This window comes from Dicentrarchus labrax, unplaced genomic scaffold (genome assembly GCF_905237075.1).
Source record: "Dicentrarchus labrax unplaced genomic scaffold, dlabrax2021, whole genome shotgun sequence".
NCBI lineage: Eukaryota > Metazoa > Chordata > Actinopteri > Moronidae > Dicentrarchus > Dicentrarchus labrax.
In genome coordinates this window covers 22,211,017-22,234,580 of record NW_026136704.1, presented here as the reverse complement: position 1 = coordinate 22,234,580, position 23,564 = coordinate 22,211,017, and the positions used below count along the sequence as shown (strand labels likewise).

Here is a 23,564-nt window from a genome sequence, read left to right as displayed (position 1 = left end):
CAATGCAATGGAATAAAAAAATCAATCAGAACAATATGAGCATCCATCACACCAATCCATGCTGAATGAGGAATTAAATATGAAAATAAAATATAACAAATTGGGGGCCCCAGAAACAAAAGATGTTTGTAGGAAATACATATTTAATAACTTTAAATGCAGGAGGTGATTTAAACAATTTACATTTGAGTAAATTTAGTAAATTATATCTTTATATACCAGACCTTACAAGACATTCAACTTGGCCTGCAAAAATAATTACTTAGGGATTCCATAAAGGATACGACACATATTACCTTTTTTTGTTGTTGTTGTTGTTGTTGTTGTTGTTGGGCAAAGTCACAGAGAAGGAGTCAAAATTAAAAAAAAAAGTGTGACAATAATAATAATAAGAAAACAATAACAATAGAAGAAAATGAAGGAAAAGGAAAAATAAAATAATAAACTTGAAACGGTACGCCTACATCACGTTCCTAACGGAGCCAACTCTCAACCAATCACAGATCTCTAACAATGTGACGTCGACACTGTGCGACATGCCGGATGAAAACGAGACAGCTTAGTAAGCGCTGCACTTTGACTGCAGCGTCTGAACGTTGTCGTTGCTTTGTGACTTCATTTGTATCATTTTTAAAGTGTGCCCGTCATTGCTGCGTTCACAGGAGCTGTCAGCGGCTGCACGGCTGTGGCCTCGTACTTTAAACGTCAGTCTGCGGCCCACAAACTCATCTATAAGCGAGGCTAGCGTTAGCGAGTAGCTACAAGACCCCCGGGGTTTTTTTACGGTGAGCTGGATATTCTAGCTGCGTTTGTTTGTTTGTTTGTTTGTTTGTTTGTAACGGCGGTATGAGTTATGGATATGGAGGTGGAGGTGGAGGTGGGAGAAGAGGCAGAAGAGGAGGTCGAGGGTTTAGAGATGGAAGCAGAGAAAGATGGGACAGAGGAGGAGGAGGAGGAGGAGGAGGAGGCTCGAGAGGACACAGTTCCGACTTCGACCAGCACGAAGAAGGAGGAGGAGGAGGAGGAGGAGGAGGAGGAGGAGGACCACGGGATCGTCCTCCTCCACACCTGAAGGGCCGTGAGATCGGTCTGTGGTACGCAAGATACGGAGCCGTGAGGAGGAAACAGGCTGACCGGAGATCGGTAAGGATTGTGTTGCTCCCATTGAGTTGAACTGGGGGGAGGTCAGAGGTCAGTACAGACGTGAGAGACACTAAAGTTAGCAAAGAAGGTGACAGTTCCTTCTTTTACTGAGTTAAACTCTTCTGCTATGTGTAGGTCTGCCATCTGAACTCAAGGGTGTGGAGAGTGTGGAGAGTGTGGAGCATGGGCTGATTTTATGGGAAATTGTTCACAGCAAATGCAGACCTGTGGACAGATTGCTGCACAATGTGCACATAGGTTGAAAGACACCACCAACATATAGCCACATTAAGTCGGTAGACGGTGATCTAAACAATAGGCACACTTCTGCTGAATGTTTTGATTCAACTGTTGGAAAACCTGCATTTGTTGATTTCATTTTCTATATTTTGTCCATAAAATATGATCCAATTTCACCAAAATCAGTGAATAAAGTTCTAATAGTTTTGTGCTTTTTATACAGTAATCAGAGACCCCGTCCCCAGAAACACTCCGCTCTGGTGCTGTCTATCATTTTTCTTGTCTCATTTGTGGAGTTACAAATTGCCAAAGGAGCCGGGGATCCATCAGCTGTCACTAAAATCCATAAACAGAAGCAACGTGTTTATAGCTGTCACATGGATTTCAAACCAAAGCCTGGTGTCACATTTGGTTTTGCTAACTGCGAGGTTACAACTGAAAATGTTCCTTTCCACCTCCTTGTGCAGCGGGCGGTGGTCCAGATGGATGAGGCCAGAGAGCAGCACATTACCAAGCTGCTTAACTCTGTCCAGAGTGATCACCCTGGTCCAGCGAGAGACGGCTGGGATGGAAGAGCCTCTACATCTGGCAGCTGGCGGACACCTGCAAGTAAAGGTGGTCATTGGTAAGAACTTTTTGCATAGCTTTTTTTGGCACAGTGTACTTTATGTCTTGCAATAAAGAAGCTAGATGGGATCAGACTGCTTGGAATGTCAGTTCTTTTCCCACAAATTACTCTATTAAACATGTTTATGGCCTGTGTATGCAGTTTCTTTGATGGAGATGAGCCTGAAGAGGAGAAACTGAAGCATGAGATCAAGTCAGAGGAAGAGGAGGAGGCAGTTGCTAAAGATGAGCCCCCAGACACCTGGGATGAAGAAGAACAGCAGGTGGAGGAGAAAGAGAAACCGAGATGGAAAGACAAGGACGTGGAGTTCCTATTTCAGGAAGTAGTCAGAGACAGCTCACTGGACGACCGCTTAAAGAGAGATCTGCAGAGCAAGAAATCAGACCCAAAATACAAAGAAATGCTGGTGAGCATAATGATTTGTATCAAGTTTTATGTATACTTGCTTCTAGCCTACTGGAATTTGCCTTACCACCCGGGTCCTGCCTTGGGTGCATTTTTTTGACAGTTCATTACTCATCATTAATGGAATAACTGTATAATGTGCCTACAGATATCAAATTGCCCTCAGTGCCAGACATTTATTGCTGTTTCGATTTCCTGTCGTTATGATCAGTGTTGACTTAAGTGGGGATGTTAGGTTCCTTAAACAATGAAGAGAGAAGTACAGTACAACAAAAGGACAACTGGAAATGAGGCCGGGCAGAGCATCTGTGTCTCAATAATTACTAACACATAACAATTTGTTCCTATGTTGGCTACTGTGACAGTTTAATACAAGACCCAAATACAGAATAAGGTTTAGCAATATGGTAAATAAATATATTATATTATGAATATTATCACACAATTTCTTATATGTGCAAAATAATGGTAAATTATTACAATTATTATTTATTTCACGAAGCGAATGTTGAGGAATTATTATTTATTGCCAAACCACTACACATAATCTGTAACTATCTGTGATTTTAAGAATTAAATAGGCGATGATTTGGTATGTAGAAACCGATTTAAGATAGAACATCTTATTCATTGTTTAAAAATGTCTTCTCTTTCTTTGTATTCAGAAATTCAGGGAAAAACTGCCGTCCTACGGGAAAAGAGAGGTAAGTTTTGGATTTCATACACTTGTTTGTAATTTTCCTATCCTCTGTCATCACCCTTTTTTTCCTCATAATTCTTCCTCTCACTCTTAACTGCTTCCATCTTTCCATCCTCAGGAGCTGGTGAAGCTGATCAACTCGAACCGTGTCCTGGTGGTGAGTGGAGAAACGGGGTGTGGAAAGACCACTCAGGTCACCCAGTTCATCCTTGATGACTATATCAACAGAGGCATGGGCTCGCTGTGCCGTGTGGTCTGCACTCAACCTCGCCGCATCAGTGCCATCTCGGTATGTACTCCTTTGGTTTTTGGGGTCTGACTGTGTTGGATGGTGTGTTGCTGTGTGTGTCTGTCTTTTCCCGCAGCAGTCGTGTATATTTGATGGCAATTTTGTGTGTGTGCTTCCTCTCAGGTAGCAGAGCGTGTAGCGGCAGAGAGGGCAGAGAGTGTAGGGAATGGGAATTCTTGTGGTTACCAAATCCGCCTGCAGAGGTAAGGAAGGCTCTTCATACGTATGTTGCATAAAATGAAAAGCACAGTGTGTTTAAATAGGGTTCAACAATTGGTTTAGTGGTTAAAGAACCAACATTTTCTCCATTAAAAGAAATAAAGACAAAAAGATAAGACAAAAACTTCTTTCAACCTAAATAAGAAGAACAACTAAGATGGTTTTAACAATATACATTAAACAATTAACGAGAATATTATCACCTATAAATATATCAGAAATTAAATTATATTTAGCCGGAGTTGGAAAAACTTGCCCATGTCTTTATCCTAAGTTGGCTTGACTACCATATCGCTGTCTTTACACGTCTTTCTAAAAGGTCGATCTGCCAGCTGCAGCTGATTCAGAACGCTGCTAGAGTCCTGAGGGAGAGAATCAAATAATTGATTTTACTGTTGGTTTATAGCACTGAATGGTTTAGGGCCAAAATACATTTCTGATCTTCTGCTCCATTATTTAACCAGGTCTGTTTACTGTCCCCAGAGTTAAAACTAAACAAGGAGAAGCAACAGTTATTTTTCAGTTTTATATCTATCTGAAACAAACTGCCAGAAAACTTGAGATCTGCTCCAACTTTCAGTTCTTTCAAATCAGGGGTGTCAATCTTTTCTGTTTGCCACTGCATTTTATTAAATTAGACTATTTATTCTTATCTTGCACTGCCCTCTGATTTTTATTCTACTTCTTTTGTCTGATAGTATTTTAGCTTTTTCTTCTATTTTGTTTTACTCTTTTTAACATTCTATTTATGTCGGTCTTTAATACTGTATTTTTGGATTGCCTTGACTTTAAATTGCCTCACTGTTAAGGTAGTATGCTAATAAACTTCTTCTCGTCTTGCAAGCGTTAAAAATCAGATTTTAGCCTTAGGAAAGAACCATCTGACCTTGTAAAGACAAAGAGTAGAGTCACCATTGTTTGGGTTGCTTATTGGCTCCTTTTTCTAAAGGAAGGTTGTTGCAGCTAGCACAGAGACTATTCTTTCACATCCCTGATTCTGTTTTTCGACTCGTTCCAGTTCTCTGAATTTCTGCCACAATCTCAGATGTTTACTAGTGATTCAGAAACGTCTGGTGATTTGCTTTGATGCATGGCTGTTTACAAGGTTGGAGAAAACAACTGAGCTAAGAGCCTTTGTGGGTTAGACTAAAGTTGGTGATGTTACTTAGCTTATTAAAGATATATTTAGTTATAGTCAACTGTTTAATTAATGTTCTTAGGTACTGCTCTTGATATAATAGCTAAACCGCATCTATTCCACAGAATGAGCCCTGATACTCTGTAGTAGCTATGGTTTTTTATGGTAAAAGTATGAATGGTCTATTTCATTCCAATTTTATTGTGTATTCATACACATGATGTACTACATGGCAACTACATTGGATCCATTCTATTGAAAATCTTTTTTTGCAGGATGGGCTAAATTTAGATGGATATTGGAAATATATAGGATGAATGAACACCACAGGAAATTGGATAAATGAATACCACAGGAAATTCATTTTTTTGAAGGACATGGGATATAGGGATAAGTAGATTGGAATGAGCATCTAAGACCACGCACATCGAAAGAGAAAGCTGGGGAGAAAGGCACTTGAGTGTTATGCAGGCCGAAGGAGCGGAGAGTTACGGGCGACAAGAGGGTGCAGCAATCTAAAGTGAATTATATAGAATAGAGTGTGGAGTGTGATACAGGGGAGGACGAGAGGCATCTCAGGTGCAATATGAAGGGTGGCTGATGCAGGGGATGAGAAGTAAAAAGGATGGACGGACAAATGATTCTTCACTGTTAAAGGAATGTGACCAATAACAAGGTGCTGGACTGAATTGAAGACCATATTTCACATTTTTAAAATCGTTTCATGTGGTGCTGTTTTTTCCTTCAGTTTCATGAAGTTACTGCAGTTGTGAATCATGGGAGAAAAACAAGTAAAACAGTGTTTTGTATCAAAGACCTTCGATAGTCTAGACATTTGAGAAAGACATCTTTTTGAGATGGTTGCTTTGCTGTCACTACACACTGTCACTGGCGGAGGCCACGGGTGTCTCTCGGTGGGTATATGCAAAAGCTGGCAATTGGTTCCTCAAGTTTTGTTCAAGTTCTATTGATGTGACAGCTCCCCCACATAGCAACCAATATAAAACAAGAGTACATACTTCTGCACTCTTTACTTTTCTTATGTAGCTCTCTCGGTGAGTAATCTACTTAAAAAACTGAATACAAATTGGCCAAAACATTTGAGTCTTCGGCAGTTACATTTATATTTGCAGAGCAGCAGTGTATTGGTCTACACTGCTCAGTCCCTGCAGACACTGAATGGATGAATGTGTTCTCTTTGGTGCTGTTTTAGTGCAGCAAATGATGGCTGGTTAGAATAAACATAAAGAAACTGTTTTACCCTTTTAGCTTCTCTACTCTGGTTGAATAAATTCATTGTTCACTGGTTAGTATTGCGCTGAATTAACACCCACCTACACCTTTTAATCTCATACAAGCTAACACAGCCTGAATTTCTCTTAATTATTGCTAAATTATCTGCTTGAACAAGTGTTTTGTTGCCATTTTATTCAAACCGTGTTTAGGAGAAATGCACCATTAAAGTACAATATAAGAACTGACCGGCTAAATACCCCTAAATGCAGCTTTATTACCTTATCTTGAGGCTGTTTGAAAGAGAGTTCCTGTTATAAAACGTAGTTGTAAGTTTGTGCTTTGTTTATGTTTACTAAATTGATTTGTGATTAATCAGATAATCACACAGCAAACCTGTCCTCAGGTCGTATTGAAAAACTGTAGACATTGCACACAGAGCGTGAGTAATGGGGGTTCATAGACGCCCAGCAGCTCCTGTTTGCCCTGAGGCCCCTCAGCAGGTTAATCGAGCCATAGCACCTGGCCTCTGGCAAGCTTCTCCTTCAGCACTTTCTTTTTAGTTTTATAATAAAAATGCATGGTATATTTATTCATTTTTAAATACTGTTGCTGTTATCACTCTTTTTACTGTTATTTATTATATATGGTGTTGTATCATGGCTATTGGTGATCTGTAATGTTTTTATCAATGTGGTTTAATTAGGTCTACTGTTAACTGTTTACATTGTGCGTTGTTGATGTTGTAAAGTACTTTGTAACCCCGTTACAGTGCTAAAGGGCTTCATAAAGCTTTTTATTTTATTGTTGTTTCTCCAGAAATGTCACATTTATTAAATGTCACCCTGGCATCAATTATACAGTAAAGCTTTTAATGTGGTTCACTTGTCGGTGAAATGCATTTTTCAGACGTGTCATAAGAGAGGCAGGTTCTGTTTTGTTTGGGATAAAAATAAATGAGAAGTCTTTTCTGTGCAGAAACTTTTCATCACTGACTAATGCAGCCAGTTACTTATGAGATAGCATTTTCTGTATCGGCAACATCAGTCTCAGCTTTGCGTGCACTTCTGTGTACAGGTGTCTCAGCATTAAGATATTTCTGCTATGAAATACTAAGTGTTTGTGGAATCCTGAAATGTCAAAGGAGTGTAGATACTGGAAAGACAATTGAGTCTTTAACATTTCCACAAAAATGTAGGGAAATGAACAGTGAAAGCTGAGATTGTGGCAACCTTTTGTCTTCACTCTATACTGTTAATTTGTGTCATTTAGGAAATGTAAAGTCTTTTTTTCTCCTCCCATTTTTCAGCCGGTTACCACGGAGACAAGGTTCGGTCCTGTACTGTACTACAGGCATTATTCTTCAGTGGCTTCGCTCAGACCCGTGAGTCCTCCATCCCCCAATCCCTGCATCCTCATCCTCATTACATCTTCTCCCACCATTTCTTCTTCTTCTCTGCTTTCCCCCTCTGTGTCTCTGATCCGGCTACCTTTCCTCCACTCTCTTATTGCCCCTGTGTCACTCTGTTTTATCCCATCGATTTGTGGTTGACTGTACTGTCTGTGGAAGAAGCATTAGTATGTGTCCCCATTCTCATGGGCAGAGAATGAAGACACACACACACACACACACACACACACACACACACACACACACACACACACACACACACACACACACACACACACACACACAGAGCTTCTGTTGACTCATCCCTGCGTGCTCATCCTTGCATTCTGAGTGTCTTCAGAAAAAATACAGAGACTAAGTGAGCGTGCCAGCTTTTCTGTTGTCTTGCTCTTTCAGAATTGGCACGACTCCAGTCAGAGTCATTTTAGGACTACAGTTGTCTGACTAAATGCTACAACTTTTTTGGCATTAAAGGTATATTTCCACAGTAGCTGGCCTGCCAACTGCCAGTCTGTATGGACTGCAGCTATGTTTACACATGTCAACTTTGGTGTGACTATTTGTCACCAGCCACCACATTAGTAATAAATTAACATTTTCAGTCTGACAGACACTTTTGACTCATCATCACAGACTACTGCTGTACAAGATAAACACAAAGTATTTTTGTTATATTCTAGTTTAGAAGATATTAAATATGTCAGACTGAACAACTGGGCTTGTCTAAATATCTAATATACCAACTTTAAGTATTTTAGATTAGATTACATTGTTTGAAAAGTGAGGAAAAGCATTTGTTTGCCAGAAATTCAAATTAGTGGCGAATCTCTGTCGGTGGAAATGTCTGTGAGCTCTAATTATAGCTACGCCTTGAACCAAAGACTGTAGAAATAAAGAAAGAAAGCATCTACCATTCATGGTTGAAGAATTATGCAGCAAAATGTTAAGGAAACAAGCCATTCATGTTTTGTTTTTTTGTGTCAGATTGTTGTCCAGTATCAGCCACCTGGTGTTGGACGAGATCCATGAGCGGAACCTGCAATCTGACGTTTTGCTCGTCATTGTGAAGGACCTACTCAACCTTCGAGACGACCTCAAGATCATTCTCATGAGTGCCACGCTCAACGCAGAGAAGTTTTCTAGATATTTTGGTATGCAACCCACCAAATGACATAACAAACTGCTTTAATCTTGCAGTTTAAGGTTTGGATTGTTGCACCCTCTCATCTACCCCTTTCCCTGTGTTTAGACAACTGTCCAATGATCCACATCCCTGGTTTGACGTTTCCAGTGGAAGAGTTCCTCCTTGAGGACATTTTGGAGATGACCAGGTACAATGACACGCACACACATACACATACAAAGACACGCCCTAACATGCACAGACACAAATGGTACCACTATATCACTTTTTTTCTAATGGGGTCTTATATAAACTGGTTGGTGGTGTGTCTGTCAGATATCATCCCCAGAATCAGGACCGTCGCCCCACATGGAAGAGAGGCTTTTGGCAGGGGCGCAACTCCAGACCTGAGAAAGAGGAGAAAGAGGCTGAATACAAGGAGAGCTGGCCTTCGTATGCACGCACACTCCAGGGCAGGTGAGTTACTGAGCACAGCAGGGTAGGTAAATCGGCAGAGCAGCTGCCAGGTTGATAGATGAGTTGTTTAGGTGGGAAATGGGAAGAGTTGACTTTATGACATTCACATTTTTTAAATAAATAACTCCGTTTTCTCTGTGAAATTGAACTTCAAGTTGAAACCTGAGTGTATAAAAGCTGAATACAGAGCCGGATGAGTGCTTTGGAACACTTGACCCTTTGATAGATTTATCACATAACTACTGATTTATACATCTGCAATGAAGTGTTGCAGTGTCCTTAAGTACAAAAAAGGCAATGTTATTGCTTATTTGCCCCTCTTAAACAATATAACTGCATGTGTACGTAACATGGGCTATACAAATACTGTTCCAAATCTGCCACTTTGCACTCACTGAATCTTTTTGATGCAGATTTCCCTCCTGCATCTGCCTCAATATTCTTCAGGAGACCAGCTCCACTTAAGATGTCATCCTCTTTTCAATAACACCCGACAAACATTCGTCTTCATTTAGTACAGCTATTTGCAGTGTAGTCCCTTGTCTTTGCCACCATTATTACTGCTTTTTGTCTCGAAGTGAATGCAATAGAATATAAACAATACTGTAGAAAGTGTATTCGACCCCAGCACCACCTGACCACACAGCACGTGTATTAATAGTGTAGGAAGATCTACAGTTCTGCCTACAACTGTAGATCTTCCTACACTGCTTGCACCCACACCGCCTTCCTTCGCTGTATTCAAGATTCAAGAAGCTTTATTTATTTATTTATTATTTGTCGGTACAGTTTGTTCTTGATGCCCATCTGTAATTCAGGCTTAAGTGGAAAGTGTAAGGTTAGGGCCCATTTAGCGTTGACTTTAAGGCATATGTCAGGTGCCCATATGAACACAGATTTTCGCAGTCTGAATTAGACAAACCAAGTTGGTATCTTGCAGGATTATCTTTAGTTTTTTTAGTACAAAATTCCCTGTTTTGTTTCCTTTGATAGTGCTTCGTTGCTGAGCTGCAGTGGAGAGATAGGAGCAAGACTGGTGCTTTGGAAGCCATATGCGCTCGATATGTCTAACATGGACAGCTGAAACAAAGCCTTATATTAGCTTCAGATAAACTTTTGAATAGATTTATTCACAGAATGAGGGCTGTGGATTTTGTGTCCTTTCACTTACATTGAAATCTCATTAGGAATGGATCTCTTAATGGCTGGTATGAACAGGAGAAATGATTACAGTAAGAAAAAGCTGTTCCATTGTTCATATGGACACATGCCTATTGGTTTAAGAGAGATTTAAGAGAGAGAAAACTGTAAAACTATCCTTGAAAAAAAAAAAAAGCACATATATATATATATATATATATATATATATATATACATATATATATAGTCCTTGTGCTTCTCAGCACCACACAGACATCGACAAGTCGCCCATTCCTCTCCTCTGATGTGCCCATTAATGACCTGTCAGTTCCAAATCAAGGACATGGAAGACAAAATATGGAAACTGTGACATATCTGTGACAAAATAATTTGCAGCTTCATAACCTGGTATTAAAGCTAGGAAATAAAGACATTACATTTAGGTAAAAAAAAACAAAGGATTTCCTTAGTAGGAGTAGATGTCCAGATTACCAATACAATTCATAATAAGTATTGGTCAAAACTGTTTTCATGGAGAAACATATTAAGCATTATAGATAATTTGCCATACATCCCTTTATGCAACATCCAGAGAAAAACATAATGTTCTTGCAGCCATAACACAGATGTGACAGCCAAAGCAATTAGTTAGGCAGCAGTTTTGTTTCCATGTTTGAAGAAGGGGATTATTTATTGTCTGTGTCCCGTGTTTTACAGATACTCTGATAACACCATTGAGGCAGTGGAGATGTTGGACAATGATGACAAGATTGATCTGGAGCTGATAGTTTCACTGATTCGCCATATTGTGCTGAATGATGAGGTGAGTGTAACCTTGTATGTCTGGTTTCAGGGCAGCCGTCTGAAAGTGGCAAAAAAATGTAATCAAATTTTGTAAGGAACTTGTTCTCTGGGTCTTAGAAGTGTAAAAACCCAGAGTGCTTGTGTCACTGAAACTTGTCTTATATATTTTAAGATTAGTGTTCACGGACTTGAAAATCCAGCACCATTTTTGCTCATAGACAGGCCCACAGAGCAGTGGTCCACGCTGAAGATGGTTTCAGATAAAATAAGACGCAGAAACTGACAAAAGGAGGGAAGTGCAGTGCATTCGTAGGTAGAGCAGATGGAAGGAACATGAGGGCTAGCTTCCAAACACAGAGCGACATTAGATCAGAGGAAATAACACAGATCCTGGCAGAAGATCTGTGCTAATGAGTGATTGAACAGATGCTCTCCCAACGCACATCTATTCCCTTCTTTCTCATTCCAGTTCTTAAATTTCCTCGTTTTTATGTAATTTCTGTGCTCAATTCCGACTTTGATAATGTGGAGTATAATGACAGCTAAGTGTGACTAAACTTGCCTTTTTCTGTCAATGTTTTACTTTTTCAGTTGACCCAGTAACACATCGCCGAACTTTACTCCTATCAGGAGTTATTAGTGCAGACGAAGTGAAGGTAGAGCCAAAAATTATTTCAGTAACTTTCAGTCAAAGTTGTATTTTCAGTATGTTTCTTCTGTTTCTCAACCGTTTCTAGTCAGAGAGTAATGTAGGCTAGTGCCAACATGTGTGATACAGAGCTCCACAATGGAATAGAATATCACAATAAATACCATTCAGTCACTGTTAAAAGGAGAATAATGAGGGTGAGGATAATCAGTGCTAGAATTGATGGAAGGAAAAAAAAACTGACGCACTCACTTTCCCAGCCATTTTCCAAGTCAAGCGGAGCTAGTTTAATTTATCTGTTAGTTTGTAGCCGTGTTTGGAAAAAATATATACGAGAGAGGAAGAAAGACGGGCCCAAAATGAGGAGTGACTAACGCAGATAGACAGAATAATTATCCCTTTCCATATGAAGCCGTATCTCTATCAGTCACGGCCACCCTGAGCCAGTCGACCAGCTGATTCGCCGTGGCATTGTGAAACGGACGAGAGGGAACTGGCTGACTTGCCGCGACGGCGTTCTGAACCGAGGATACGGGCCGTCTGCCAGGATTTCGACTGTGATGATTGGTTAATTATGTTGCAGGGGTCTGTGATTTGACACCTAGGGGGTTGACATGCAGGCACTAATGAACGCCTGCTGGGTGCAACTGCTTGTGTGTGTGTGTGTGTGTGTGTGTGTGTGTGTGTGTGTGTGTGTGTGTGTGTGTGTGTGTGTGTGTGTGTGTGTGTGTGTGTGTGTGTGTGTGTGTGTGTGTGTGTGTGTGTGTGTGTGTGTGTGTGTGTGTGTGTGTGTTAAATAGTAGGTCAACACTACAGAGCTCTCTGTGCTGTTACTTGATTTTTAGTTGGAATTAATCAGAGCCCCTCTGTCTGTACTGCATGTGTGTGAACATGTGTTTCTGTCAGGTTGTAACTAGGCACACTGCCTGCATTTCTCTCTTCCTCTTCACTCTTTCACACACACACACACACACACACACACACAAATGCAGTCCCATGTGGGTGCCAGTGGTTGAGCACTGGTAATAATAATTAGCTTTAATTAAAAGGCAGGGGTGCTCAGGGCCCAGAAGCTACTTTTTTATGTATGTTCTTCATCTCCCCTTCATTCCTCTCAGGAAATGAATAACTAGAAGATTCCTTTTTAAAGAATGGGTTATTTTAGAGCAGCTTAATATTATCCTGAGAATAACTTTTGTTTAAATTTAGGTCTTTGATGTGATGAAATAGCATTTCAGAAACTTTTCCCCCGTGATGATAGCATACGTTGGATTATACTCAGAACTCCAATGTTTAGAGCTTCTCAGATTATTATTGGTCTTTATATTCCTGACCTTTGACAGCATGGTGCATACAACATTGTCTTTAGAAGCTGCCCTGGACTGCTTTGTACAATCTAATCCGCATGTGTGAATCATAAATTGCTTCATATTTGTGTCAAACATTAGTCACAAAGTTAACACCTTTCAAGACCCGCTATTGTTTTTGTTTATGACTTTGATTATGTGAGTAGTTCATAATCATAGAGCTGGATATTTCCTATTTCCTGTCCTGAATTAGGAAATGAGGAGACTTGTGTTGTGTTACAATAAACACTGATTTGCACTGAGAAGTGAAAGATAGTATTGATACCTGAGGATTGGTAAACTGAGGCACTATAAAATGGTACCCAGCCCTAAGTAGTTGTTTTGTACATCTGTTCTGTATATCTCATAATGCAGACGCCTGCTCTGGCACTTATAATTTAACAAAACCGCAAGCCTCTTTTGTAACCTGTAAATCTCTTTCAAATGTTGTGCAATTTAGTTGCATTCACTATATTACAGTATTCTCTGTATCCTACCCTTTGCTGCCACAATAACAGAGTTACTCCTCATCAGTTGTCTTTATCTCATTTGTATGGGATGTTGTTTTTATGGCTGAAGGGCTGTCACCTACTGTACGTTAAGCAGTCAGCCATTCGCAGCCATTGTCAGACAGCTGATTTGCTCACACTGGAATACCTCCAACTCCATTAGCCACCATCATCTGTTATCCTGCTGATGTTTTCTCAGCTTGTATTTGTGGGTCTCTATATTTTCCAGGTGACTAATTGGTTTTCTTTTTTTGCTGCTTTAAGTGAATCAAGTCTTACCCTGTGGTAGTGTGAGGCAGAGGCTGTGCTGTAGTGGTAAGATGTTGTCATAATGATGTTGGCAGGCAGTGTCAGAGCCTTTTGTGTGGCTGATTGTGGAGGTTGGGAGCTCAGGGCAAGTCGTCTCCATCTGCTTTGGCTCCGAGGACACAGCCACCCTGTTCACTTGGCTCAGTTGTTGCAGAGGCTTCTCCGGCTAATGGCTGTTTGTTTCTGTTGGCAGTTTGTTTTTGTTTTTTTCTTCTGCTGGTTTTTTTTGTGTGTGTCTTTCAGCTGCTAAGTGTTGCGCCATGTATTTGTCTGATCTGACAGGAAGGAGCAATCTTGGTGTTTCTGCCTGGCTGGGACAACATCAGCAACCTCAATGACCTGCTCACGGCTCAGCAGATGTTCCGATCAGGTACACACACGGCAACACACGTACAGTGTTTATTGTATGTGTGACATGGAAGTGAATACCAGTGACTTGAAGATGAATTAACCATAGAAGAGATCACTATTTCTGATTTGTGATGTCCTCCCTAAAAAAAAATTGTTTTGCGTAGTGTTACCTTACCTGGATGTCTGAGCTTTACTGTACAGAATGATAAAGTGCAGAATTTGACAGTAGAAGACTATTTTCATACTGCTGACGGGAGCAAGTTTATCTGTGCTCAACTTAACACATACATGTACAATTTTCTGACATGCACGCATAAAATATGCAACAGCTCAGTTAGCTGATAGAAAATGTATTGGATATTAGGAAACTGAGATTGGCAATGTCACTATTGTCTGACATTTTAATTGAACAATATTTGCATGCTCGTAGATTCAGGAGTTTTAGACGATGGGGAAGGACTATTTTAGTTGAAACGCAAATCAAACAGAAATTATTATTCCAAGCAGAGTATTTGTATGAAGTCAAAGAACATGACTGGAGGGGATCTTTTAAATTGAATGGGTTTTTAAAGAAAAATGAATTGTAAGTGTTAGGTTTGGGTTCACGTATTATGTCATAGTAGAGTCCGTTTTCTGTACATAGTGCATGGCATTATAATAATATGAAAAAATAATTATTATAAATAATTTCATTCTCGGAATATTTACGAGGATATTCAAGGTCATATTTTTAGAAATTATCGTGCAGCCTCAAGCAATAGCAGTAGAATCTCATGTTGCCAAACGGTGCTTTGTTTGAGTTTTTTCTTTTGTGTCCTGTTTGTGTTTCAGACCGATTCGTTATCATCCCTTTGCACTCCCTCATGCCTACTGTTAATCAGACGCAGGTCAGCACTCTTCTGTCTCTCGGACTGTGTCTTTCTGTGTCATTGTTCCCTTTCCAATATCAGAAAAGTCCAATCTCATCTTTCTCTTGCACTCTTCTCAGGTGTTCAAAAGGCCTCCTCCTGGAGTTAGAAAGATTGTGATTGCTACCAATATAGCTGAGACCAGGTATATGTGTGAATGTGTATTTGTTTTGGTTGTCCAGTTTTCATACTTTTTTTACTTTTTACTTTTTTTTTTTGAAAATGTGTTTTTGGCTGTTACTTTCTGGTAAGTTTGGAAAAAAGCACCAAAAAAAGCGATTACACTTTCAGTTGTGTGTGAGTGTGTTTGTGTGTAAAAGTGTAATGCAGTATGTCCCAGTCATTAATAGAAATTTGGATTTGAAGCTAATTAGCATACATTTCTTGGATTGATTATGAACACTGTCATATTGGCTTGGATGGAACAGACTGAGTCTCTGACAGGCAATTTGTTAATGCATTCACAGAGCCTCGCACACACAGAAACTGAGCAAATTAAGAAGCTGCCTGCACTCCCCTCACGTCACTCCACTATATATAGACTCTAAACCTTCTGAAGGGCTGAATTTTATTTTTACCTCTGAATGATTGTGTGTGTGCGAGTCTTAGCTAAGCATTCTTGACAGACTGCTTTGAAGTGTTTTTTCTGTCTGATTTGGTCTTTATTCCAGCCCTCTTTTTTTCTCTCCCTCCCTCTCTCTTTCCCTTACTTTGTCTCTCTCCTTTTCCTCACAGCATCACCATAGATGACGTTGTTTATGTGATAGATGGAGGCAAGATTAAGGAGACCAACTTTGACACCAACAACAACATCAGCACCATGACAGCGGAGTGGGTTAGCCTGGCCAATGCCAAACAGAGGAAAGGGCGTGCCGGCAGGTTTGTCTGCACACAGGGGGATTTGTGGACATTTTTTTTTTTAATAATGCAGGCGTGCTGTATAGTAGTGCCTTTGGGTATGCAATACTTAATCTGTGAGGATTATTTTTTTCCTTCAGTTTGTCATCTAAGCCCTCTGTCAGTCTTCCCATCTGTAAACACTGAGAAAGGCAAAGTGCAGTCACTCCCAGGTTGTTTCCAGTCTGTGACTCTAGCCCTGACATCAAAGTGGAGCGAGGCCCAATTAGCAGGAGCTGCTTACTGAGTGTAGTTTCATCCCATTAATTTTAGCTTAAGCTCTTGTCACTGGACTGATATAAGACATAACCTTTTTTTTTTTTTTTCTTCCCCTCTCTACCACACACCTTTCTGTGCATATGTCCAGAGTGTGCCCAGGGAAATGCTATCATCTGTACAATGGTCTCAGGGCCAGCCTGCTCGATGCCTATCAGTTACCCGAAATCATGAGGACACCGCTGGAGGAGCTGTGCCTGCAGATCAAGGTTGTGTATGCACAGAGAAAGAGGGAGACAGAGTGACGGAGCGAGACAAATAGGTGTTGGCTTGGGAGTTGAGATGAGGACAAGATTGCTGTGAATGAGTTTTGTGAGTGCAGGGGAGGGGAGGTAGTGGTGGTGGTGGTGGGGGTGCACTGTTTTTGGTCTTTGCCATTGAATTGCAGCTTCTCCTGCCTAATGAGAACTAGGGATGAACATTCTGGGCTGACTCATGCCCCCTTGCTCTCCAGCTCTCTCTCTCTCTCTCTCTCTCTCTCTCTCTCTCTCTCTTTGCCGACAACATAATCACTCCTCTTCTGGGCCTTGTTCTCTAACATGAACAGCCGCTTTCTTCTTTGGTTGCTTACTGTTTCCCCCTCACCCCCCTCTTCTGTTTTTGCTTTCTCTTTTTAAATCCTCATACTCCACTCAGACATATTTCAACCAATGCTAATGGAACATTAAGCCATAGTTCACTCAGATCTAGTGTTTGCGATGATTGTTCTCACCAGTGGCTTTATACTTTAACTGTTTGAGTGTGTGTCTTCCACTGGTTCAGTAGGATGTATTTGAGTATGTGTGTAATGCGGTTTTTGAAGCTAGTGGGTGAGAGGCAGACTAATGGATCAGTCTGTCCTTAAAGTGAGAGAAACACCAACAACATGCTAACCCTGAGCAGACTCTCTAATGCACAAACACTCCAACACCAGCCTATTAGTCAGAGATAGAAATGTGGTCGCTTCCTTACTCTTTGTCACCGGTAAATGTTTGGTGCATTTAGAAATCTTTTGATGTGGAATTGAATGCACATTTAGGGATTGTGGCTATCACATTACTTCTGTGCTCAGCTGAGCCCTTAGAGAAGAATGTTAATGTGGTTAACTCTACACAGTGTTGGTTGCTTTGTCACATACATCTTGTAAACGGCAATATGAGCTAACCATGAGAAGACACATCAAGCTATTTGCAGTAGACCCTCATTATATATATCTATTTCCCACAATTCAGTGTTTGCCACAAATGACAAGCATTAGACAAAGAGAGGGGAAGGGGAATGTATTCATAATGAGATACTTTTGCTTATTTATGTGTAATTTAATGTGATGTGTGCTGCCTAGATATTGAAGCTCGGGTCTATAGTTCGATTCCTGGAGAAAGCGCTGGACCCGCCCACTGAAAAGGCCGTCAACCTAGCCATCAAGAACCTTGTAGACCTGGTAAGAAATAATAAATATGATTTCAAAAAATGTTTAATACAGGCTAAGAACAAACGAGGAACAACAATTAATTTTCGCTGTGCAGCTAACAATGCGTGTCCTATGTCTTATTAATTAATTGGACGATTATTTTGTGGATTAGGGGATAAATTCTTTGCTCTATAAAATAACAGAAAATGTTAAGAAACCCCCCAATTTCTTAAAATCAAAGTTAATTTCTGCAAATAGCGTGTTACTATCTCATAAGACTGAGAATAAACAGCAAATCCTCACAACTGGGGGAGCTGAAATTTTGGTCTTTTTTGCTTGAAAAATTCAAAAATTATGAAATGGTGAATCAATTAAGTGGTTAATTGATTATCATAATAGTTGGGTATTAATTTTCTGCTCAGCACCCAGTTAATTAATTGACTTTGAATTGTTTCAGCTTCAGCTAATTAACTATTTCTATCCACAGTGCAAAAACAAAAGCACAATATCCATTTGGGAAATGGTATCATTTTAGGAAGATGATTTTATAAATGATGGTTTCTTAACCTGAACATGTTGTTTCAAGGTCCCCTGTCTGGAAGCATTATGTACGCATCTGCTGGTTCCCAGGATGCTTTTTTGTAGCTTTCTTTCTAGTGGAGAAGGGAGATTGGGGGGGGGAACTGGGGGCCAACAGAAAACTCAGGACTTATTAGAAGGGTTAATAAGAATATGAGAAATATTTCATGCTAACAAGATGAAAAGACAGTGAAAGCCAGAAAGGAGGAAACTGCATTTTAAATCTGAGAGTAATGAAACTCACCTTTGTGAACGTGGCTACATGACTGAAAGCAAGACCAACCAATTTTTTCACACTTTATTGGAGCGTCGCTGCTCGAATTTTGGATGGATTCATTGTGTCTTTTATTAACACCCCGTCATGAGCTCAACGATGTGTGCATGTTGTCTGTTAGAACGCCCTGGACCGTGCAGAGAATCTGACAGCGCTGGGTTTCCACCTGGCTCGTCTGCCTGTGGAGCCTCACATTGGCAAACTCATCCTGTTCGGGGCTCTGTTGGGCTGCCTCGACCCCATACTCACCATTGCTGCTTCACTCAGCTTCAAAGACCCTTTCTTCATACCCCTGGTAGGGCGCTGAGGTCGCAGACATGAAAGCTTATGTCTGCAGCGACACACATGCACACTTCCAACACATTGCTGCACTCTACCTTCTGACTTTTTTCATTACAAAGTCGGTCTTAAATATTATTTAATGCATGTGCCTCTCTCAGGGTAAAGAGAAGATGGCAGACATGAGGAGAAGGATCCTGTCCAGAAACTCCAAGAGTGACCACCTCACTATTGTCAATGCCTTCCAGGTAAAACGGGCCACATCTGTCAATTTTCTTTTGATCTCTGTCTGCTGTATAAATTGATCCTGTCTTAATTTATCATCCATTGATTGGCTAGGGCTGGGAGGAAGCGAAGCAGCACGGTTCCAGGTATGAGAGGGAGTACTGCTGGGACAACTTCCTGTCTGCCAATACACTCCAGGTGAGCCAGGGCTGATTGTGAGTGCTGCGCTGAAGTGCTCTGAAAATAAAACCAGGGGTAGTCCATGATTACATTTTGAAGTTGATTTCTGTCTGAGCGGATGAGGACATGCAGCCTCTGTAGAAGTCATTTGTCCTTTTATCATTCAGATGCTGCACAACATGAAGGGTCAGTTTGCTGAGCATCTAATGCATGCAGGCTTTGTCAGCAGCAAAGACCCCAAAGACCCCAAATCTAACGTCAACTCAGGTAAGTTAAGAGCAGTTTTTTGTCTGTGTTTCAGCAGTCAGAATATGTTCATTCTTATGAATCCTGACACCAAACTGTGGAGCAGTAATAGTAATATTATGTGCGACATGTACATCTTGCAGAGCTCATCTTTTCTTCTTCTTCTAACGAAACTTCTTTCCTCAGACAATGAGAAGTTAATCAAGGCGGTGATTGTAGCTGGCCTGTACCCTAAGGTGGCAATGATCAGACCATCTCACAGCAAAAAGAGGCCAGGGTGAGTCTGCCAATTCAAAGAGGGAGATGAACAAAGACAGACGGGAAAGGGCTGCACAGCATAAGATAGAGAAGCGCACAATCATTCTTATTGATCTTAAGACAGAAAAATGGCCTTCACACTGCAATATCTCATCCGACCTCTCAGGTAAGAGTTCTGTAAGGGTCCTGTGACAATTACCTGAGGCTGTGCAGAGACCATGTTAGGAAAATTGTCAAACAGAGGTGCTTGTGCAGCTGAAGATCAATGCAGTCATCATAAAACTGCCCTCAGGCAGCTGTCATAGACAGTGGCTGTGACCTGTGTGCAAAAGACAGACGCACGCAGCAGGGAGACAGACGAACGCTCTCTCACAGTAGGGCTGTCACTTTTGTTTGTCTGTCTCAGTGACAGCTTTAGACCCAGTTGCACAGTGAAATTACCAGGGTCATTTCCTCTGCATAAGTAATTCTCACAGTTGTGATGCTAAGCCAGTTGTAGGTTTTCACATGTCCACACCACAGCTTTGCAGTATTTAATGAATTTGTTGCTCAATGAAGCACTTTTTTGTTTGTTTTGCCGTTAAATCAGACTGCTGTCTGGTACAAGCAGCTTGTTCCCTGCAGTCAAGCAGTCGGTTTTGTCTGGCTGACTCGCAGGAGTTTGGAACACGATGTTACTTTCATGTTAGAGATAATTTGTCGACTGCATGACAATTTCTCTGTGGTACCCCCTGTGCCAAAATGGCAGGAGGCATTTCTTGTGAATCGTATTAACAAGCCAAAAGCACATGATGGGTTCTTTCTAGAGCTACTTTCAGATTCATTTTCACAAAATTTAATTGGGTAATGATCAATGTTCACACATCGTCTGCAACAACATGTGAATACAAACGCACACATGTATTGTAGTAGGCCTGTGTGGATGTGGAAATTGTGCAATTAATTTGACCAAAATCTCTGTTCATCTTTGAAGAATACTAGAAAGTACTTTTACATTGAACACTTGCAGCAGAACCCGAGATGTCTTCTTTTATTCCAGGCATTCATTTTCGTCAACGCTTAGCACTGAAATTACCCACAATGCAACTTGACTATTGACTATTGACTATTGAAAAGTCTCTAGAGTCCCTTCAGTGACTAGAAGTCGTCTCCATGTTCTGCAGTGAACTGTGGCGGTAAATTTGTTGCAAGTCTACCATCACTTTTTTTTTTCAATTAGCAATTGCAAATAACTTTTTATTTTAAATATTTTTTTTCCTGATGATTATTTTTGTCGAAGGTGTCAACTTTAAATTCCGTGTTTTGTTTTAGATGAAGGTAGAGGTCTTTTGATTTTGCTTGATAAATGACTTAAACAATTAAGCGGTTATCAAAATGGTTTAATTAAAAGATAAACTATAATGCTTTTGTTCAAGTCTTAGGCATGTGACCTGACATCTGATCTTTCTCAGACCCAAGGTGTACACCCAGGCTGATGGAAAGGTGTGTATCCACCCGAAATCCGTCAACGCTGAAGAGACGGAGTTCAACTACACATGGCTCATCTACCACCTCAAAATGAGAACAAGCAGTGTGAGTAGGCGAGAGGCAATTCATTATGCTGTTTCAGTGCTGTTGTTAATGTATGTTGTTGGCTTTTACATTTGCGTGTTGTGTTGCTGTCTCTTTTTGATTTTGTATACGAGTGGAAAGAGGGACCAGTGGTTAAAGGTTGGTAGTGGTGCCACGCCAGCTTTACACTGAATGAATATTTGATTAAAACGCTGCCTTTCAACTTCCCTCTCAAAGGCTCTTGTGCTTCAAAGCTTCCAGACACAATGTAAGAGGTGGTGGTGGGGGGACAAAACGGTCAATGCTGCTCCCTGACTGCCGCCCTATCTCCTCTCTCCTCTTTCTATCTTTTTCTCTTTCGCTTTTTTCTTTCTCTTTTTTTGCCCCTCTTCAGACTCCGATTTTCCCCTCCCTTCCATCTGTCTGTCTTTGTTCTTTCTGTGCCGTCTCTCTTTGTGAATGTTACCATTCTGTAGAAAAACACCTTTCATGTCCTCTCTGATTGCTGCCTGTGCCTTTGTCTCTCATTTTGCTGCCTTCGTCTTTATGGAGAAAAGTGTTGTGCTGGATTTCACCTTCATTATTGCCACCATTAAATGTTTTTTCTTTTCTTTGTAGTGTGTAAGTAAATTTGTGCACACTGCTGCGCATTTGGGTCTATCATAAAAGTGAGGTATTCTGAGAGTGTGAGATCATCAAGGTCATTTGTTTACTGAGAGAGAGAAGCAGAAGAACAGGGCCGTAGAAGGGAGGGAAAAATAAGAAAAGGAAGTGAGGGATGACGTTAAACTTCATCTCCTCTGACGCACTTGCCCCTGGTGGTCCATTACGTTACACATTCATGGGGCAAATGCAGGTGTCCCTGCTGTCTCCTTGCTTCTCTTGTCTCGTACCCACTCCCACGCTGTTTCTACCTCTCTGACGCTCATTTTCAAATCTTCCGTCTGTTACCTTCAAAGCTGAAATAGGTTTTGTTTGACAGTCTGCTGCTTATGTACTCTCTGTGGCTTAGCTGTAAGCGTTTTTTGTGAGTGTGTGCATACAGATGAGTGCATTACATAGAGTATCACTTCTATTTTCTCTATGCAATATTCAGAATGTTCAATCATTTGCGAAAAATATTTACCTTGTCATTTGTTTAGGGGCTCTGCTGTGTTTAATTTTGGGTATCAATAGACGAGCCACTCTGCGTAAGCAGCTGTCAGTTTAACACAGGGTGGAAAATGGATGGAAAACAGTGTAGCGAGATTCACAGACAGGGCAAGATGACATTTCTCCTAACACTGGAGGCACTGAAACACATTTCATACTCTCCTCACTAATGGGACACTTTCAGCCCACACCACAGAATAGCTGTCAGGCACAGTGTGTCATAATGATGCCGCTCCCTGTCACTGAGTGTGTTAGCGTGTTTGTTGTTAATACTCCTGCCGTCGCGCGTTTGTCAACGTGTGTCCTCAGATCTTCCTGTACGACTGCACGGAGGTGTCCCCATTCTCGCTGCTGTTCTTCGGAGGAGACATCACAATCCAGAAAGACGACGGCCAGGAGACTGTTGCGGTGGACCAGTGGATCGTCTTCAGATCCCCGGCACGCATCGCTCACCTGGTCAAGGCAAGTGAAGTATGCACACAAATCATCAAAGCTCTATTTGGGGACCGTCTAATTTTACTAACCTCCCTTTTCCTTTTTTCTACAGAGTTTAAAGAAAGAGCTAGATTCTCTGTTGGAGGAGAAAATTCGTAAACCTGCTCCTGTGGACTGGCAAAACCGTCAGTCCAAAGACTGCGCTGTCATCACAGCCATCATAGACCTCATCACCACCCAGGAGAAGCCTACAGGCGGCACGAAGGGCTATGGCAGAACGTGGGCGTCTGCCCCGAGAGGACAACACATTCACTTCAATGACGACGATGACGATGATGATGATTAGGAACTGGCTGTGTTTTTGGCCGGCTATGAAGAGAAGGGCCTGGGAAATGACTATGGCTACATCTTTGGACACAGAGGTTAGTTGGGATATTTATGATAACCAGCTGGCCTACTTGATGGTGCCTGTTGCTTGAAATTCTAGTGCTCCCTGGGTGCTCCTGAAAGCCAAAACTAGGGCGCAAAAGTACTGGAACATGTTACGCACTTGACTTTTTTTGATTATTCAATCATTATTTTGCAAGGACCAATCCATGTTCAAATACACTCAGTAGCTGTTTATTGTTTAGTTTGTAGATTTCTGGTTTGGATGAATCTTGCTCTTGTATTTGAGGAATGTCACTTAATGGACTGCGCAATAAAAATAAATAAAAAGTACCATTAAATTACTTGCTTCATCTCCCATACTAGGCTCCAATTCCAAATGTTACTGGAGGGATAAGAGTGAAGTAATTTTC

General features: G+C 41.0%; 1 protein-coding gene across 1 annotated transcript; it reads left to right on the top strand.

Moving 5' to 3' along the window:
* The first annotated feature begins 526 nt into the window (after positions 1 to 526).
* Positions 527 to 23,484, top strand: dhx36 (DEAH (Asp-Glu-Ala-His) box polypeptide 36). The gene is made up of 25 exons (XM_051398102.1): positions 527 to 1,143; positions 1,851 to 2,008; positions 2,153 to 2,417; positions 3,082 to 3,120; positions 3,235 to 3,405; positions 3,529 to 3,608; positions 7,305 to 7,379; positions 8,391 to 8,557; positions 8,656 to 8,737; positions 8,866 to 9,006; positions 10,864 to 10,969; positions 14,046 to 14,133; positions 14,946 to 15,001; positions 15,103 to 15,167; positions 15,758 to 15,901; positions 16,287 to 16,404; positions 17,517 to 17,615; positions 18,560 to 18,733; positions 18,879 to 18,965; positions 19,057 to 19,140; positions 19,290 to 19,389; positions 19,555 to 19,645; positions 21,078 to 21,198; positions 22,639 to 22,791; positions 22,877 to 23,484. Exons 1-25 carry the CDS (start codon positions 847 to 849, stop codon positions 23,108 to 23,110), a joined length of 3,195 nt encoding a protein of 1,064 aa, XP_051254062.1. The 5' UTR covers positions 527 to 846; the 3' UTR covers positions 23,111 to 23,484.
* Positions 23,485 to 23,564: the final 80 nt, after the last annotated feature.

Coding starts and splice junctions, on each gene's coding strand:
- dhx36 (XM_051398102.1), top strand. CDS start 847: ATGAGTTATGGATATGGAGGTGGAGGTGGAGGTGGGAGAAGAGGCAGA. Junction 16,405..17,516: donor AGCTGTGCCTGCAGATCAAG/GTTGTGTATGCA, acceptor TGTGCTGCCTAG/ATATTGAAGCTCGGGTCTAT. Junction 21,199..22,638: donor TCAAAATGAGAACAAGCAGT/GTGAGTAGGCGA, acceptor GTGTGTCCTCAG/ATCTTCCTGTACGACTGCAC.